Source organism: Protopterus annectens, chromosome 7.part1 (assembly GCF_019279795.1).
Source record: "Protopterus annectens isolate FY-2018-M chromosome 7.part1, PAN1.0, whole genome shotgun sequence".
Lineage (NCBI taxonomy): Eukaryota > Metazoa > Chordata > Ceratodontiformes > Protopteridae > Protopterus > Protopterus annectens.
The window spans coordinates 425,228,883-425,243,882 of record NC_056740.1 but is presented as its reverse complement, the minus strand read 5'-3'; the positions used below and the strand labels follow the sequence as shown (position 1 = coordinate 425,243,882).

Below are 15,000 nucleotides of genomic sequence, written 5' to 3'. Positions count from 1 at the left end.
TAATAAATACACGAAGATAACTGTTTCAATTAATACGTTTTACTTTCACATTTTCTTTTCATATCTACAAGCATGCAACACAAATGCTGTCAGCTCTCTATGGCAAATAACCAAAGCTTGTTTATGCACAGTTGCATTTATAGCAGAAGGTCTGGTATTTTCTCAAAGTCTGATGTAATACAGTTCTTGCTTTGTATAACAGTTTTCCTTTGTTCCCTTGTCCTTGGTTCTTTGTAGTTTGATAATCCATGGAAACTCAGTTTTGCATTTTCTGAAACGTGGTGTTCCAGCACTATCTGAAACTTGATGTTGCGTCCCTTTTCTTTGCTGATGTCCTTCCAGCTGCCATCTGTGCAGTTACTTTTACAGACCTTGTTTCTCAATAACACACTCCTTTGGATGGATGCCAAATTTTAACTATGCTATGCCAGCACATTTATTACTACTAATTTTTCAGCATTTTACACCATTTCTAAATTAACCATTTATATTTCATATCATTCTTGCAGCTTTTATTCAAGCTAATAATCATGCTAGCAACAGTTTGAAAAGACAGTATATACTATATAGAACAGAGTATTCTTTCAGTTCCCCGTTTTTTTTTTTTTATTTGTTTGAGGAACGGACTAAACTTCACTTAAAGAAAAGACTGCATTTGTTTCATCAGCATTGCTATTTACAGCATACACCACTTTGCTCATATTTACAATCATAACTTGTTGAGTTATTGTAACTCTTTGTAACCTGCAGCATATAAAACAATTGTAAGCTGTTATTATTATTATTATTATTATGACTTTTAAACTATTAACACAGGATGTATTAACCAATTTAGCAATTCGGTCCCAGATGATGACCATCCTCAGAATATGTCCCACCAATTATGGGCAGTGTCAGTTTCTGTCTTTTATTATAAACACTGGGTTATTTGAAACCACACATACAAACCGTGGTGTCACTTTAACAAACATTTTGAAATTTGAAGGCAGTATTGTCCATTTATACTAAATTGTAATCTGTCTATTAAAGATACTTGTAATGACTTACTAAATAGTAAGATTTCCTTGTGCTTGTAAATGTACAATCTGTGAGATATCTTGTCCTACTAGTTTTTATACCAAGTTCTTTTAAATCTGCAATTGGTATTTTTAAAACTTAGAAATGTAATGTTGAAGTGCAATACTGTCTTTTGGTATTGTTGTCCTATCATGGCACAAGTGGATGGTATTTTTACCATTTGATCTGTATGAAGTATTGGTTTCTCACCCAGAATGGTAAGTATTCCAACCTGTGGTCCTTTTTCTTGTATTACTGTGTTGTTTATATAAATACACAGAGTATTGGTAGAAATTATACCCTTTTTTCCCCTGAGTTTATTCTTATTTTCGTGTTATTCTCTACACACTGTGACATTTTTGCATGATGTCTTCCCTTGTCAGAACTGTTACATTTTTCAGGTGATGTACAGCATCTAATAGAGACGGAGCTGATTATTGAAATGTTTGTCAGTCTTTGATTCTTTTTTTACGTTTATGTATGTCTGACCTTGTTTAGATAACCATATTTGTGTTAAATGTTATCCTTCCAAACGTACATGCTGTATGCTTTTTACAACTGAAATTGTCTTGTGTTTTATTTTGGGTAGCAGTTTTATTCGTGAAATATTGTAATTCTCTCTGTTTTGATGTTCAGAATGATGCAAATGAAATGCAGATATTTGTGTTGAATGCTGCGTACCTTGTCTCTCAGCTGCATTTTTATTTATAGTCCTTGAAGCATGTTCCAGACACTGAGAATTCAGCTTGTCTCAAGCTGTACCAGAATATATGTATGCTAACAAACAGAAATACATGTATTCTACATATATTATAGCAACATATGTGTATATGCATCTAACTAGCAAATAGATGTGCACATGCATTTATACATTTTTAAACATATCTATCACTGTATACAGTTCCTCTGTTTTATTTTAAATAAAACTGTCTACATTAGTATGTACATTTTATTCAAGTTATATTGCTATTAACTTGAAACACATTGGGAAACAAAACCTTTAGTTTTTTTGATATAACAAGTTAACACAGTTTAATATTGTCAATACAATAATGACAACTATTATTATTAGAACTGGATTAATCTGAATATGACTTTACACAGTGATGTCCTATACAGTAATTTATTAACAATGGTTGAGAATTTTATTGCAAAGGCATTGCAGTCTTGTTTTTTTTGGGGAAAAAAACACATACGTCACAAATGTCAAGCTTCGACTTGTTACTGTACATATAACACTTGAATGCAAAATTGTCTATTTACATAGATAAACAATTTACTATATACTGTACAAAATACACTTGCTTGTACAGATTGTTTTTGACTTTGTATATACATGGCTGTAATGTACACTCAGTCCAATTTTTTAACCTAGCATTAAACTGAAGCCTGTTAATTACATACCTTTTGCAGTACTGTTTACACAGTTAGTGTAAAATTGAAAGCATACCCTTCCCCTGTAATACACATAATTTTACTGTAATATTCTTTATTTGCTTTATGCTGTGAGAATTAAATGTATGCTTGCCTTTTGGCTGTTAACTAGACTGCAACACTTTGGTGTTACACATTTGCTTTTGATTTGATAGGTCCATAGGTAGGTACTAGGCTATTTGCCCGAAGGCATTTATAAGCTTAGTCAGAATGTATTGGCTTTCGCCGCCCCTTAGATTAGTTCCCTGTGCCTCTGTCCAGGAGAAACATTGAAGTGATTCCTGGGATAAACTTTCTGTTTCCCATCCACTCGTCAAGGTTTCTCTTGAAGAGGGTTAGCAAAGAGCTCTGCCTAATGTAGATTGGAATATTGTTCCAGAGAATGGGAAGTCTCTGGGACAGGAATCTATCCCTCCAGCACGTCCTATTTATTGTTGTGGTGAGGTTTAGATCCCTGGAGCGTGTGGCTCGAGGGGATATGGTTTTCTTTGAGTGGAGCATGTCCATCAATTCTGGGTTAGACATGGCCTTGTATGTCAGGCAGAGATCACCTCTGAGTAGGCGGTATGCAACCAAGTACAGCTGGAGTTTCTTCAGTCGAGCTGCATATGGCATCTGCTTGAGGCCAGTGATCCTCTTGGTGAGGCACTTCTGTGGTCTTTCCAGTTGTTGCAGGTGTCTTGTAATGTACATCCCAAATGGGGCATTGTACTCTATGATGGGTCTGATGAGTGATGCGTAGAGGGGCCCAATGACCTCTTTCAATCTGGATGCAAACCCTTTTGTGATTAGGTGGGCCACATGATCATTTTTATAAAGCTTTTGCTGTTGCCTATACTGTCAAAGTTGTAACAGAAATCTCTTTATTCATTTTGAAAAGATGTTTACTGTTACTAGTAGCTGTTTGTACCCTTCCTTTTTGTAAAGGGACTTGCATAATTTATTTTAACTCCATGCCATAGTCCATGTACTGACTGTACTCAGTGTAGTATTTGCTTGTAAACTTTTTTAATGACGTATATCCATGATTGTGACATCTTATTACAATTACTAAACAGGATTAGACTTTTGTGCTTTTTACTTAATGCTGTACATTAATACTTAATAATAATGTTTTAGACAAACTTAAGCCATTTGGTCTGGCAACCAGTCTTGTTTCCTTGACCTTATAAACTTCAGTACCAGTAACATTTTATCTTATGCAAAATTTCTTGTAACTACCCATTCCAGCCTGGCAAGATTTGAGCTCACATACTTTTTTCTTTCTTTTTTTGTGCGCATTCCAGACGCTTAACCCATAACTCCTTCAGCACTTACTCGTACCTTCAGTCATCCATTAATATACTTGCAACTTGATATTAGAATGCAGTTGTAAAACTCTTAGAATTATAATAAACATTCGTAACTTACCTAAGCATAATGCTGCTTTTGAAGACTGTTTTTGCTGGAGTATGTGCTATTTTTTATGCTATCCTACAATTACAAAATATTGTAAGAAACAAAAGAGATATTGACTTAACTAACACATGCTTAAAACAGATATATTTACATGACTTACATTTGCTGTCGCCTGCCTTTTGCTGCACTTTAGATGAAAAGAAAATAAATGCATGTCAGTCTTGTGACATCATGTCTTTCTGTGTTTAACTACTCTCATTTGATTTCTATGCCCTAGAACTATTTTGTTAGATGAAATGGTTTTAAAATCGCTATTTAAGTGCCTTGCTTTAACCGAATGAAAGTTTGTGCTGTGTACGCTTAACTCATTTTCTAAAGGTAGAAGAGTGCGTCGTAAATTATTTCTCATCAGCCCAGTTAACTGCTGTTGCTTTAATTCTTTACTAACCAGATTATATTTGTTAGTATTTTGTTCTGCTGACTTTAAAGCTCTTATGCACTTCTGAAAGTGTTTGCATATGTTGTCTGAACTTTTTGAACTCTGACTGTGTCTTAGAAGGTTATTAAATCTTTTTGTCGGTTCACCATGAACCTCGTCTCTGTTCCTATCTGTTTTGTAATGTGCAGTGGTTTTATGCCACTTATGTCTAGCAAGATTTTTTTGTGTGTTTTTTTGATATTTACTTGTAGGTGATTATCAAACTTTAGCTGGTCATCGATCAGGACTCCTAGTAGTTTAACATTAGAGACTATTTTGAGAGGAGTATTATTTTGGGACTATATTATATTCTCAAAAGCCGACAATGTGGAATCCGACATTGTCGACACGAGAATAGCGAAAGTACAGAACATCAACCGGGTAAAATGAAATCTCCGTAAGGGGATATTTCCATTTACTTCAATGTAGTGCAGTCTTGGAGTTGGTATATTTAAGTAGTGGGGGGTGTGGGGGTGTAGGGGGACTTGCCCCCCTGCCTACACCCTTTAGTTATTCTTTTTTCTTTTTTAATTATTTTTTAGGAATATTCAATGTTTTCATAGTTTGATCACTAAAGGTCGACCTTTAGTGATCAAACTATGAAATCTTCGATGTTCTAATATAGACCCTATTATTTTGACTGGTGACTGAGAATGAGGTTTTATCTAGGGTGGTGGTTTTGGAAGCCGTAAATATCATGAGTTTAGTTTTAGGAGCATTGAGTGCTAGATGGTTGTCCGTCATCCATTGCTCAGTGGAGGAGAAGGCATCTTGGGTTAATTTAACTAGGGTGGGTATAGAAGAGGCAGAGCAGATTATTGTTGAATCATCGGCATATTGGACAAGGTTGGCATTTGGGATGACTTGGTAAAAATTGTTTATGAATATATTGAATAGGAGGGCACCTAAAATTGAACCCTGGGGGACACCTGTGGGAGTATTGAGAAAAGGGGAGGTGGCTTTTTTCCATCTGACTGCTTGTTGCCTGTTTGAGAGGTAACTGGTAAACCAGTTAATAGAGTAGTGGGATAGATTTAGTTTAGAGAGGTTAGTGAAAAGAAAGTTATGACAGATAATGTTGAATGCCTTACAGAGGTCAAGGAGGAGAGTGGACACGATGTGGCCAGTGTCACGGGCCTTATTAACTGTTTCTAGGAAGGAGAGGAGAGCTGTGGTAGTGCTGTGGCTGGGTCTGAAACCATGCTGAGTAGGGGTTAGAGGTTGGTTGTTTATGAGTTAAGGTAGAAGTTGTAGATGGATGAATTTTTTGAGAAGTTTGAAATGGGGGATAAGATAGCGATAGGTCGAAAATTTGTGATATTGTTATTGCCACCTTTATGGAGTGGAATAATAAAGGCCTTTTTCCAGAGCTGGGGAACTTGACATTCAGCAATAGATCAATTTATAAGAATGCAGATGGGAAGAGCTATGCCTTCTGCGGCAACTTTTAAGAAATATGAGGGTATATCAGCAGGGGCATTGGAGCCAGGTTTCAATGTTAGTAGTAAAGTTTTTTTATGGTGGCTGCAGGGATGGGGTTGATGGAGAAAGGAGGAGGTTGGGAGTAGGAGATGCTAGGTGAGGGAGGGATAGGTGGAAATAAGGGTGGGGAAGCTGAATGGGAAGTGAAGGATGATGTAAGTTTTACTTTTGGAATCGATAAAGAAAGTGTTAAATTGGGTGGCTAAGTCCAAGTCAGAGGCATCTGGATCAGGGCAGGGGTATTCTTTTTTGCCAGGGTTAAGAAGGGAGGAGATTCCATGCCGGGCTTTTCTGGGGCTGATGTTATGGTTGGTTTGTAGTGTAGAGAAGTAGGCTTTGCGGTCTGAGATAAGTTTTTTTTACTTTGTTACGAAGTGTTTTAAATTCATTAAGGGTAGTGATAGTTTTATTTCTGGAGTAGCGTTTCCAGGCTTTATCCCGGAATCGCATGGCTGGTAAGGTATTTTTGGTTAGCCAAGGTACAGGATTGCTTCTTATGTGTTTTGTTTTCAGAGGGGCAAAGGAGTCAAGCAGGTTGAGGAAAATTGAGTTAAAGTAGGTAACAGCATTTTCTAAGGGAAGGGTTTTTAGTGGGTTCCAGTTCATTTTCTTAGTGCATTTGAGAATGTGCTAGGATTAAAGTTTTTTAGACAGCGAGTGAAGGTGTAGGTATGAGTTAGTTGTATGGAGGAAGGAAGACGGTAGGCAAAAGTGGGGAAGTGGTCACCTAATGGGTCGGGTAGAGTACAACTATCAGAGATGCAATGTGGGTGAAAAACTAGAATCCAGTCCAGGGTGCTTCTAAGTAAGGAAGTTCTTGGAAGGCATAGTTGTTGAGTTAATAAGCTGAGTGAAGTTGTACAAGTTTATATTAAGTGAGTTTGTAGGAGATTGAATTGTTGACCAGTTAATACTAACATCACACAGGAATATATAGTTTCATTAGTGATGTTGTTAGAGAACTAGGACATAACAGAGGTTGAGATATTGTCTCCAGAAGGATATAAAGGGAGACTACGCATATAAGTTTGTTTGTTTATATGAAGTAGGGCTGGAATTAGTTCTGCCTTGCCAAAATTGGGAGTAGGTTTGGTATAGGGGGTAACTAAGTGGGATGATGAGTAGAGGAGACTTCCCCTCCTTTTTATGTGTTGTATTCCTAATTATGGAGTAGTTGGGTGGTGTTAGTTCTGAGTCTTTTATATGGGGTTTGAGACAGGTTTCTGAGATGGCCAGAATATTGGGCTGTTTATGGTGAAACCAGGCATGGAGGTTAAGAATTTTGTTGCATATATTCTGAGCATTTAGAGATGAGAAACGGAGGGGTTTACCAGCTGTGGGAGGAGGATGGGACTGGGAGGTTGAGATGTGTGGGGGAGAAGGGCCGGGGTTTGGGTAAATGTCACTGGAGAGAAGGATAGAGATGAGATGGCAGAAGAGGTATTTGAGTTGCTTGGTATGTAATCTGTTGGGTGTACGTTTTATGGGGATTTGGCTAATATAGATGTGAGTAGAGTTTTTGGGGTTAGGTAAGAGTCTGTAGGTGAAGAGCATACTATTATTGAAGGGGTAGAGACTGGGTGATATGCAGGTTGAGGAATATGTGTGCATCATGGAGATTGGGTTAGTTGTATAAAATGGGGTTGGGTGATTTGTACTGAGAGGTTGGGTGAGATAGGTTAGGTAAGATATAGTAATAAGTAGTAGTATCTGAGTTAGAAGCGAAAGAGGTTTGGTAGACATGATGACTATTCAGGATATAATGGGGAGTGAATTTGGGATTAAGTAGATATTAGTAAAAAATTAAAGAATGGGTCTGGGTACCTGAGAAGGTAATATGGATAGTTTGTGTTAATGTGGTAGGAAGTTTTGGCATAGGAGGTGTGGATTATAATGTCACATATTCAATGTTAGAAGTTATGTATGAGATGTTTGGGGTTTTTACTGGGTATGTTTCTATTGGGTAGTTGCTACTGTGTGTAAGTGCAAATGTATTGTAAATAGGCAGTAATTTGTAATGGGAGGGGTTAGTTATAATTACTTAAGCAGATCTGGTGGTTTGAACTCTGGTGGGTGTGGCTTGGTCAAGTTTAAATTCCAGGTATTGGGTGGCAGGTGGGATATGGGGGCAGGGAGTGGAGCAGAGTTAGCCTGAGCGTAGCAACGGGGAATGGAGCGTGATGAGCCAAAATCCAAGCAAAGACAAGTTTGTGTTTAAGAAACAATCAGAATTGACCAAGGACTGTTCTGAAGCTGTAAATAATTTCTTAACCATTTCTCAGGTGGGAGAACAGGATAACCTTGTATCAGTAGGTTACTGTGGTCTCAATTTAAATTAACAAACACACGATATTTGATCAGTTATGGATAATATTTGTTAACAGAAGGGAATAAAAGAGAAAATGGAAGATGAGTGTGAGTGTGGGGGGGGGGGGGCTGCTTACAAGCCAAAGTAGAGTGCTCTCCAGGGGATAACGAATATTAGCTCAAACAGGTACACACATACACAAGTTAACTTTAGCTGTTTGTGTTTGCAGACATTTCAGACCCGGACTGCGCTTTTCGCATAACAATGTATCCACCGGTCGGATAAAAGATAAAGGTCGTACAGCAGCTGAATACTTAGAGTGCTGTTAGGTTGGAGAAACACTGAGCTCTTCATGAAGCCTGTAGCAGCATGGTTGTTGTTTTAAAAATGGTTATGGATATGGATCAGTGTTGGTTTGTGAAGGGAAGAGAAGCATTTCCCAACATTAATTAACGATAATCTAGTGGAAAGCGTACTATAAGAAACCAACACTTTGTTGGTAGGTCTTGATGCAGAGAAAGCATTTAACATAGACAACTGGGGTTTTATGAGTCAGACAGTGGTAGTCAGCTGGTACGGTACTCAAGAAACATTATCTTTATTTGCAGGTGATAATATTTTGTACTCAATAAATCCAGAAAAGAACATTTTAGTGTTGTGAAGCATTCTGAGACAGTTTCATAACTTTTGGGATACAAAAGAAATGAAGATAAAGGGAATAGCAGTAAATTATGTATCCAGACATGAAAAGGTTCAGCAATACCCATATTTATAGAGACATGGTAGGATGAAGTATTCAGATGTATGAACTGTAAAGGTTTCTCTTATGACAACTGACAGTTAAGGAGGAAGAGACTTAAAACAAAATGCAAACATTGAGAAACTGGAAGCCCTTGATTGTGAATATTGATAGTAAGGTACAAGCAGGGAAACTGCTTTTAATCATGTTTGCCTTGTATACATGCCAAGCACACTTTTATCAGCAAACTAAGTTGTGAATGATAATTAAAAAGAGTTGAAAATGTTATTTTGAAAGGGAAGAGTATAAGAACAAAGTGGTTTATGATTACCTGATTTGAAGGAATATTTTATATCTAAGTAGGCAAGTCTTATATACATACCTCAAGCCAAAAGTTATGAATCAAAGTTTAAAGAGTTGATGGTGAAACTGGGGGGGAGTTTGAAAAATAGAGATGGCATGATTTTGGATGCAACTCTATCAGGAGAATAGGAACAATTACGTAGAATATTATGTTCATAAAGTAGCAGAAAGTATTCTAATAACTAAGGCAGCATGCCAGAATGTATCTAGCAGTGCCAAAAATTAAAATGCTCAGTATTTTACTAAAGCCATATTAGGGGGCAAGATACACTGCCTTTTTCTGGAAATGGAGATTTGTATATGCATTCCTTCCAGTCTTGCTTTTGAACCTGGGCAAAATCCAGAATGAGTGAAAATAATTTTGATATCTTCCTGTCATGCAGATAGGTATAACTTTTCTTGTTCTGTGAGCTATTTGAGGCTAGTCCAACCACTTCCTTGCATATGACACCTACTGTAACTGTCAGTAGGAAATGCTAAATAGCCATTTGACAAAATAATACATACCTGATATATCTAATGTTTCAGGGAGTCTCCGAGATGCTGTAGGAATTTATTAAGTTATAAAAATTAATATTTTGGTATGAATGTTATATTTTCTTAGAATTGCTACTACCAGCAAACCTAAACAAATGACTTAATTAAGGACACAGTGGCTACAGGGAAACTAATTCTAAAACTTGGTATATTAAGAGTGTATCTGACCTGTAATTTTAACAATTTCTCAGAATAGCAAAACTAAACTGAACTTTATTCAGGCATTCTGTTTTAACAACTTTACAAGTGATTAATTAAAATTAAAACGATGATCACATGTCAGGTTTGGATAATTGTAATGAAGTAAAAACAACATATGGGTCTGAAAACTAACAATTTAAAAAGTTTTGCTTTCACTTGCAAACTATGTATTTTTACAAGGTTCTGTGCTTTTCTTTGCACTACCATGAGGCTGTAACACAAGTATATAAAAATACTGGAAGAAAAAAAAGCCATTTATAATTTCAGATTACTATTTATTGTTTTGAATTATTTTTACAGTTACAGGGAGGTAAAGATTTTGTTAAATATATCAATACATTTTAAAGGGTTATGAAAGTGACATAAACAGCAATCGTACTTCTCAAAAATGAAAGCAGAAGCATGCGAACTCTGCATTCTGCAACCACTATTAAGAAAACAAAAAAAAACAGTGCAAGACCCAACCTTAATGATGCTTAGAAGGGTGATTAACAATTGTTAAGCACCATCTATGCACTGTTAAGATCACATGTGGTGCTATAGTAGCGCTGAACTAGGGTATTAACAGTCATTTTAGCATAAATAGCAGCAGAAGACGAAATGGGTGCATTTCAGCTCCTTTCTGTCAGTGGGATACATTCCTTTCACTAAAATCGTATTTGGGAAACAGCTGTTTCCCTTGAACAGAGAATTTTTAAAGATGTAAAGTGGTTTCCAAACTACATAACTGTCTTTCAAAGCTGGCACTACACGTCCCGAGTTTTTTTCCAAACCTTGCTCTTAAGGGAATTTCTTGGCATCCACATCTCAAACACATAGTAAGAAAGTTAAAATTGATGACCCTATCATAATCCTCTATGTTTTGAACCAACATTTATTAGTCAACTAAATTTTGCCAACCACTTTAATCAGAGTATCAAACTAGTTGCTTTCTTTAAAAACTCCATGGGAAAAATAAACATTGGGACTGCTTCTTGCTGACTGATGTTTTTACTGGGACTGCACCTGGTAGGGTGACAATTTTTGAAGTTGTTTTTCATCTTAATTTTGTAAAATTAGCTGACAAAGAGGCAAACATTGTGATCTTCAGATGAGTAAAACAGGCTAATTTTTCAGGGAATATTTGGTTTCTACGTAAAGGCTTTCCTTCTTAAGGTAAGTAAAGTTTGTGTAAAGGTCCAGTTATTGTACTAACAGACTTGCTGTGGTGCTGGTGTACTTACAAAGTGTGTACATTATAGCTGCTTGCACCTACCAATACAATGCATTGGTTCATAGGTGTATACTAGGCTAATGGCCCTGGAGCCTTTACAAGCCTAGCCCATAGAAGTGCTCTGGCATCATGCTGCCCAGTGTTAGTTCCCAGTGGCTCTTTCAAGTAGAGCCACTGGAGTGATCCCTGGGGTGAACTTTGTATTACCCATCCAGTCATCAAGATTTCTCTTGAAGAGAGGCAGTGAGGTGCTCTGCTTGACCTGTATGGGAAGTCTATTCCAAAGCATGAACAGTCTCTGGGTGAGGAACCTGTCCCTCCAGCATGTTCTGTTGATTGTGGTAATGAGGTTGAGGTCTCTGGAGTGTGTGGTGTGAAGGGATTGGGATTTCTTTAGATGTAGCATTTCTAACAGAGCTGGGTCAGACATGACTTTGTAAGTCAAGCAGAGATCTCCTCTATGTAGGTGATATGAGACAGAGAATAGTTGGAGTCTTTTGAGTCTGTTTGTGTCGGACATATATTTAATGCCTTGGATCCTCTTGCTGAGGTACTTCTGTGGCCTCTCCAGCTGTTGCAGGTGTCTAGTGAGGTACATGCCAAATGGAGTATTATACTCAATGATTGGTCTAATGAGGGAAGTGTAGAGAGAGATGATGACCTCTTTCTTCCTGGATGCAAAACTCTTGGTAATAAGATGTGCCACATAGAAGGACTTTCTGACCACAGTGGCAATGTGGTGGTCGAAGGAGAGGTTGCTGTCAACCTGCATTCCCAGATCTCTTATAACACCTTCAGTGTTCAGTGGGCTCCCATAGATGTGGTAATTAGTGGGAACAGAGTTTTCACCAAAGGGGATGACAATGTATTTTTTGGCATTAAGCTTAAGGCCATGGTTTTGACACCAGTCATTGGTCTCAGTGAGGTCTTTCTGTAGGATGTCTGCATCACTTGGGGAGTTAATAATGGCTCCCAGCTTGCAGCTGTCTGTGAACTTGACCAGCCAGAGTCCCTTTGTGTTGGCCTGGACTTCTGAAAAGTAGAGGCCGAACAGGAGAGGACCCAGTACCAATCCCTGTGGGACTCCACTTGTGACTTGTCAGCAGTGGGACTTGGGGTCTGCTATTTTCATACTGTGTGTTCTATCTGAGCCAATTTACAACCTACCTAGTGATATAAGAGTTGATGCCTAGTTTGGTGAGTTTATCAATAAATCCTGAGTGAGGAATCGTATTAAAGACCTTGGCCAGATCAAGGTAGGCTGTATGCACTGCCTTACCTTCATCCACAGCCCTGGTGACTGATTTAAAGAAGTCAACTAGGTTGAGCAGGCATGATCTCTGTTTCACAAATCCAAACTGTGCGGGGTCTAGTGTTTGGAGATTTCCTATATCTTTGTTAATCAGGTCCATGATGATGCGCTCCATAGCTTTACATATCAGACTCATCAGGCTAATGGGGCGATAATTCCCAGGGTCTTTAGTCATCCCCCCCCTTATGGAGAGGGATGAGTGTAGCAGTGTGCCATTTGGTTGGGACAAAGCCTGAGGAGAGGCTGTGAGTGAACAGAGCACACAGATGTGGTGCCAGTTCACATTGTAGTTCATGTAGAACACAGCCAGGGATATTATCGGGTCGCATGGAAGCTGTATTCTTGGCCTTGGACAATGCAGCTTTAACCTGTGCTGCAGTAATGCTGGGTGCTTAGCATTCTTCTGGTATTGTGATTGGTCCTTTGGGGGGGGGTAAAGTTAGCACTGAATCTGTCAGCCAGTATGTTGGCAATATCTGTTGGCTCAGTATAGGAGGTACCATTGTGCAGTAACTCAGAGCAAATCTGGGTATTACCGTGGAGGTTCCTGATATAACTATAGAAGGTTTTGTGATTGTTTTTAGTGTCTGCCACAATTCTGCCTTCATAGCTGGCTTTGGAGGATTTCATGAGGGATCTCAACGTTTTGTTAAGGTTAATAAGGGAGTTTTTCAAGTCTTGGTTCTGTTGGGTATGGCTAGTTCTATGAATTTATGTACATGTTCATACAGTGTACTGGTGTATGATTCGGCAATCATGCATGAACAACGATTGTGTGTGGGATGACCAATGTGGGAGTAATCAAATGAAAAGAGTTCCGAATTAATAAGATATTTACTATTTACAGTCGTAAGAGAATGTTCTGAGTGGCAGTTTAACGAGGTGATATCTTCCCTTGCAGTGTGTCCTGGAGGCCTGGAGGCTCCGTGTGGAAATCATGGCGTGTGCAATGATGGAGTAAATGGAACTGGGATTTGTGACTGCACAAAGGGATTCCATGGCACGGCATGTGAGCTGTGTGACCAGGGACAATATGGACCCAACTGTCAAGGTATCATTTAAAAAATATGCATCCTAAATGGCATAACAGTTTTTTTCATGCTGTATCAATGGACAGTTCTGTATTTAGGGAGAAAAAGATATCACAGACTTGTTTACCATTTCACTCTTGAAGAGTGTCAAGTCTTATAAAATATTACAAAGGCATTTAAATTTCATATTTACTTATTTTGTCCCTACTTTTCCAGAAAGATCCTATAGAAGCCAATGCTTTCGGCTTTTTACCTCTGTATTTATATCTGAATGGTGCATTGGGCTAGGCATTAGCAAGAGGACTATAACCATGTGTGTGTGTGTGTGTGTGTGTGTGTGTGTGTGTGTGTGTGTGTGTGTGTGTGTGTGTGTGTGTGTGTGTGTGTGTGTGTGTGTGTGTGTGTGTGTGTGTGCGTGTGTGTGTGTGTGTGTATTGGTTTAGTTGACAGTTTTCCTGCCTGTTTAGTTTGGTCAGCTACAAAGCTGATTGGCATTGGTGCAAGAGTGATATAATACTGGGGTTGAAGAATATGCCCTTTCCCTGATATTGTGTGCTATCAGAGTTGGTAGATTTAAGTAGTAGGGGTGTGTGGAAGTTGAAGAGGGGCTACAAAAACATTGTTTTTGTCTTGCATGCTCCAAGGTTATGTCTTAGTCTATGAGCATGGTATTGTCGAGCTTGTGAGGTTAATCTTTTTTTTTTGATAACATGTGTGTCAACACAGCTTATATATATATATATATATATATATATATATATATATATATATATATGATAGTGTGTGTGTGTGTGTGTGTGTGTGTGTGTGTGTGTGTGTGTGTGTGTGTGTGTGTGTGTGTGTGTGTGTGTGTGTGTGTGTGTGTGTGTGTGTGTGTGTGTGTCTCTGTTCATAGTTTCATAAGACAATACTAGGCTATTGGCCCAGAGGCCCTTATAAGCCTAGCCAAGAATTTCATCCATGTTCTTACAAACTCAGCACCTGTTTCCCTCTCCAGCAGGGACACAGGTAGGATCCCAGGGGTTTATTTTCTGTTTCCCATCCAGTCATCCAGGTTCCTCTAAAGAGAGTTAGTGAAGTACTCTGCTTGACATGGACAGGGAGTCTGTTCCACAGATGGGGGAGTCTTTGGGACACAAATCTATCCTGCCAACAAGTTCTATTAATGTCACAGTCCAGGTTGAGGCCTTGCGTGTGCGTTGCATGAGTGGAGTTTGAATTATGGATATGCAGCAGCTCCATCAAGGCTGGGTATGAGATGGCCTTGTATGCCAGACATAGGTCACCTCTTAGCAGTCTGTATGAGATATAGGAAAGGTGTTTGAAACCCTGGATGTTCCTGGTCAGGAACCTCTGTGGTCTATCCAGCTGTTGTATGTGCTTAGCAAGGTACATGCCAAAGGGGGCATTGTACTAGATAATGGGTCTGATAAGGGAGCTACAGGGAT

General features: G+C 38.5%; 1 protein-coding gene across 1 annotated transcript in view; it reads left to right on the top strand.

The window, feature by feature from the left end:
• STAB1 (stabilin 1) overlaps positions 1–15,000 on the top strand; it is a 2,761,215-nt gene that overhangs the window by 2,365,870 nt on the left and 380,345 nt on the right. The window contains exon 60 of the mRNA XM_044078505.1: positions 13,423–13,572. Within this exon, the coding sequence (XP_043934440.1) occupies positions 13,423–13,572 (150 nt within the window). The remainder of the gene's footprint in view (positions 1–13,422; positions 13,573–15,000) is intronic.